Genomic DNA, 4788 nt, shown 5'->3' with positions numbered 1-4788 from the left:
ACTTTTTGGAAAATAAACATGTTTGTTGTCTTTATTTTATGTGTATTCACTGCATTTATTGTATTGAACAAAATGGTTATGCGGCCCGTGCTCGTCATTCTCTCAGTTATCTGGCCCGCTGTGAAAAACGGATTAGGAGAAGGCGTTTGACCAAGTCAACCACGACTTGTTCATATTGGAAAAGTGCAATATCCCCAAAAGAAGTTAACTGGATTAGAACAATATATAGAGATGTTACAGCGGTGATCAACTTAAATGGGCACTTATCCAGGGAAATACCTGTCAGGTATGGGGTGAGACAGGGTTGTCCTCTGTACCCCACCCTCTTTGTCGTGACAATCGACTGTCTACTCTCTAAGATAGTACGATGTCAGAACATCGAGCGGGTCACCACCCCCGGTAACGAACTCTGTCAGCAAAAGGTAATGGCGCACGCAGATGACGTAACATTAACTTTAGCATCGGAACAGTAAATAACCCAAAGTTTAGAAATTATTACAGTTCAGCCACAGGCGCAAAGGTAAATCACAATAAAACAATAGCTTTCGCAATAGGTAAAAGTAGAGCACACACAAGCATCATCTCAAATGTTTAAATGGACCACAAAACAAATTAAAATATTAGGAATTTGGTACGGCCTCGGAGCCGTTACCAATCTTAACTGGAATATACAGATAAATAAAATAGACGAAACCCTGAACAAGTGAAAAGACAGATCTCTGTCTTTCCTCGCCAAAGCACAAGGAATCAAACAGGTAATCCACCCGAAATTAGTTTATATAGGACAAGTATACTCGCCCTCCGAAAAACACTCAAAAGATATTAATTATAAATCTTCACATTTATATGGTCAGGAATGACCGAACTCTTAAGAAAAGAAACAATAAACCTGTCGATAGAACAAGGAGGCCTGGGTCTACCAGACCTACGAACATATATATATATATAACAGCGCTCTAGACAAAACAAACATGTAACATTCTGGAAATTGAGCATCCGGGAGGAAATTTTCAAAGTATTCTCCTGGATATACACAATAGGCATTTCAAACTCACAACAGGCCAGTCATTAAGAATTTCAGATCCACCCTTTTATTTAGAGTTTCATTTAAGAATAGTACTACCTCAGGTAAGAAAAAATACCGGAAAAAAATAACACAAATGAAAATGCAGGAAAATTATAAAATATTACAAACAGAAATACCACCTAAAGTAAAGAATAACTATCCAAGCGTACCATGGGCGAAAGTCTGAAACAGAGTAAACTCCCGAAGGCTCGAAGCTTCCAGGAGAGATATGTCCTGGAAAATAGCCCACGAAATAATACCAGTAAGGAGCCGATTAGATTCTTTTCACATTACAAGCAGAAAAATATACACATCATGTACAAACATCGAAACAGTAAAACATATAATGTTCGACTGCGTCACAGTGGCAGCAGCCTGGCGAAAGTTTCCCCACATCTTTCACGTGGGATATATCTCACACACAACGGTTCTTTTCTGTCATCCCATACCTGTCATTAAACCTCATGTCTTGTCTTTCCTATACTTATTGGGCGAATTTAAAGCATAAACCTGGGCCGCCAGATGTAGAGTCATCTTCCAGCGTTCCCGAACCGATATCTTCGAAATCGTAAAGAAAGTAAGAGTGACTGTCCGGGCACGAATTAGATCCAGTCAACATCAAGAAGATTTCGAAAAGAAGTGGATCCCCCAAGACTCATCTATTTTCCAGCGAATTGGCGACTCAATCGACCTCAAGTTTTGAGAGTGCTTCTTCTAGCTACCCGTGACTAGTACCCATGGAGACACTACACCGTATCCTGAGAAGTCAGGTGAGATAAAAGGTTGAAGGCCAGTGTGAGAGCTGGAGGGTTGGACCCTGATACAGTGTGTGCTCTTCGTGTTTCTCTCGACAATGAACTCAGGTTCTGTTCTTTTCATTGGAAATGGACCGAAAGTGATACAGTGACTTTACCTACCGTTAATAACCGGGTGATAACCATCTATGTGCAAGTGTATATGTGCTATTCTATCGATCTGATCATTTCCTTTCCAGTTATCTCTAGACAGATTATGAAAACAAGAGGAGAAAAACCTCCAGAACAAAAACAAGACATATACAACTTTCAAAAATCTGCTGTTTACATTCTATATTACAATTGTTACCTGAAATACATAAACTTGAATAGACAAGATTAACGTAGAAATGAATAAATTCAATATGGTAGACCAACTTTTTTTTTTAAACATACTATTGTTTTAAACTATATGTTCTTGGAAATTAAAATCGATCTCGTAGAGGATGAATAACCAAGTTGAAAGGTTTGTCTTGAGCCTGCTGACGATGTCTTAAAGCTGCATTAATGAGTGTTATCTCGAGGGCGTCTCGTGGTGGGTGCATCTGGTCACAGTGAAATCCACAAGCATATATATATATATATATATACACACACACACATGTCTTAAATTCGAATTACTATGCTTTAATATGGCAATTTATATCAAGCTAAACTACTACAGTATTGATACTTTTAAGATTAGATAATGAGCTTTTATATCTGTAGGCCTGTCTGTTTATTTTTCCGAAATATCTGTTTCTCCACCGCGACAAATCGAAACCCGGGTTCTAGCGTTTCAGTCCATAAATCAAAAGCTATTGATAAAAACTAAATTATTAAATAGTTATCAAAATATAGCTAAACAGTTTCAATATAGATAATGTGATGCTAATAAGAAATTTACTTTTGTAATGCATAATTTAACTCACACATATCTAGCGTCTAACCAATTCAGCAAATACAAATACAGTAAGAGATCAATTTATAACAATAAATACTTCTAAAACAATTGGAAATTAAAATAGATCTCGTGGAGGATGAATAACTAAGTTCAGAGGTTTGTCTTGAGCCTGCTGACGATGTCTGAAAGCTGCACGAATAAGTGTTATCACTCGTGGTCAGTGGATCTGGTCATGGTGAAATATGTAGTCTGACTGTTTTTTAAAAACGCTGTTGCATTCAAAACATTTGTAAGGAAAGCACCACAATCGAATGTTTTCGATTGTTAGAGAAATTCTGTCTGTTCCTTTAGTTTCCCTTCTGTTAATATCTTCTGCCATTGTAATTGATGGTTCTTCAGAAATAGACTCTGGTAATTCGGGTGTATATACAATGGATTGATTATTGGATACTTTCCACGATTTATCTTCCTCTTCTCTGGAAGCAAACCCAGAGAAGATGGTGAAGACGTTCCCGATTGTTTGGACACCGAATTCCTTTTTCGATGATTCTTCTCTGGAATTCCGTGGATACGAAACTGATGTCTCTCCAAGCTGCTTTTGTGACTGGAAGCATAAATACAAAGTTCACATGAAAATTCCTTTAAACCATTGTGGACACTCATGTGTCGTCTCAGTAGAGCTCTTCGGCAAAAGCGTCGTGTACACAGGTTGCAACTATAACCTTCTTTATGTAACGTTTTCGTGTGGGAACGCAAAGCAGCTTTATTTAAAAAATGTTCTCCACAACATTCTAGAATCTTCGAACTCTGCTCATGCATCGACAGACAGTTGTTCTCCATATTTTCGATTGTTAAATTCCTGTTAAAATAATAGAGAAACGTTCACATCATCTATGTAAATTATGACAATTTAGGTATTTAATATTTATTAATCCGTTGCAGAAACGTCTTATGATATTAACTCTCTATGATTATTTAGGTAAAATATTCCCGTTTTCGTAACATATCATTTTAGATATTTTTGAAAACTGATTTTTTTTTTTAATACAAATGCTTAAATTACTTATGTTAAAATATTACGCAGACAAATTTCTAGATCGGTGTATATTTTAATGAAATCCACAGCAGCTTAGGCATTTTGTAATCACGGACGACCGTAGTATATTACAGAGGTAGGCAAAATGAGAAAATTATATCAAAGCTATAATTAGAGGAAAGAAAAATTTATAATCCAGATACATTCCGACGTACGTCATTCATACACTGAGACGTATCCAGATCAGCAATTTAAAAAATCTAAGCCAGTAGTACACCACATCCTTAAGAGCATTGGAAAACAAGTTAATAGGGATCAACTTTGGATGCCGGGGACCATTCATAAAGACACTCACAACTAGTATACTCCAGCCATGATATGCAAAGTTAGGTGTATTGTAACTGGTGGGAGTTCATGAATACAAATTTCGTTGACAAAAGCCCTTGTGGACGTTTTCTACGCAATAGTACGCAGCATAGTCAATAAGACATTTTTTATAATGTTCGGAAATTTATAAATGCTAGTTAAAGCTGTAATGAGTAAACAAGAATATAAATTATTAAAACGAATTTCTCACACTTCACTGGCCGAAATATTTCCCCTTCCTTCATTCTATCATTTAATAATGTCTAACTCAAGACCTAGATAGCATTTATTTTTTATTAAGTTCCTTTCTAAGCTTATAGAAAACATATAAGATTAAATATTGAAACCTAACACTTAAAAGACAGGTTATTTACCAGTGACATGGGATCAGGGTTAGCAATTAAAGCACCCGTCTATTGATGAGAAAAAGCTACACAAACTTCAACAATCCAGAAACATAACTTTGCCATTCGATGAATTTATAACCCTCTTTGTGAGAAGAATAGCTTATGCCACTTTAAGAACAAGGGCAGTTAATTTTAAAAGGTAGAATACAAAACACTGGATCGGCTAATTCTAGTACAACACATATTACAGACATACATACATACAAAAACTCCTGGCTCTATTTTTACAAACAAAA

General features: G+C 36.3%; 1 protein-coding gene across 1 annotated transcript; it reads right to left on the bottom strand.

The window, feature by feature from the left end:
• Nucleotides 1-3067: 3067 nt before the first annotated feature.
• LOC106474642 (zinc finger protein 58-like) lies at nt 3068-3583 on the bottom strand. Its single transcript, XM_013935332.1, has one exon. The coding sequence runs from the start codon at nt 3581-3583 to the stop codon at nt 3068-3070; it is 516 nt and encodes a 171-aa protein (XP_013790786.1).
• Nucleotides 3584-4788: the final 1205 nt, after the last annotated feature.

Source organism: Limulus polyphemus, unplaced genomic scaffold (assembly GCF_000517525.1).
Source record: "Limulus polyphemus unplaced genomic scaffold, Limulus_polyphemus-2.1.2 Scaffold7471, whole genome shotgun sequence".
Lineage (NCBI taxonomy): Eukaryota > Metazoa > Arthropoda > Merostomata > Xiphosura > Limulidae > Limulus > Limulus polyphemus.
The sequence above is the reverse complement of the archived record's forward strand: the minus strand, read 5'-3'. Positions and strand labels throughout refer to the sequence as shown.

Coding starts and splice junctions, on each gene's coding strand:
- LOC106474642 (XM_013935332.1), bottom strand. CDS start 3,583: ATGGAGAACAACTGTCTGTCGATGCATGAGCAGAGTTCGAAGATTCTA.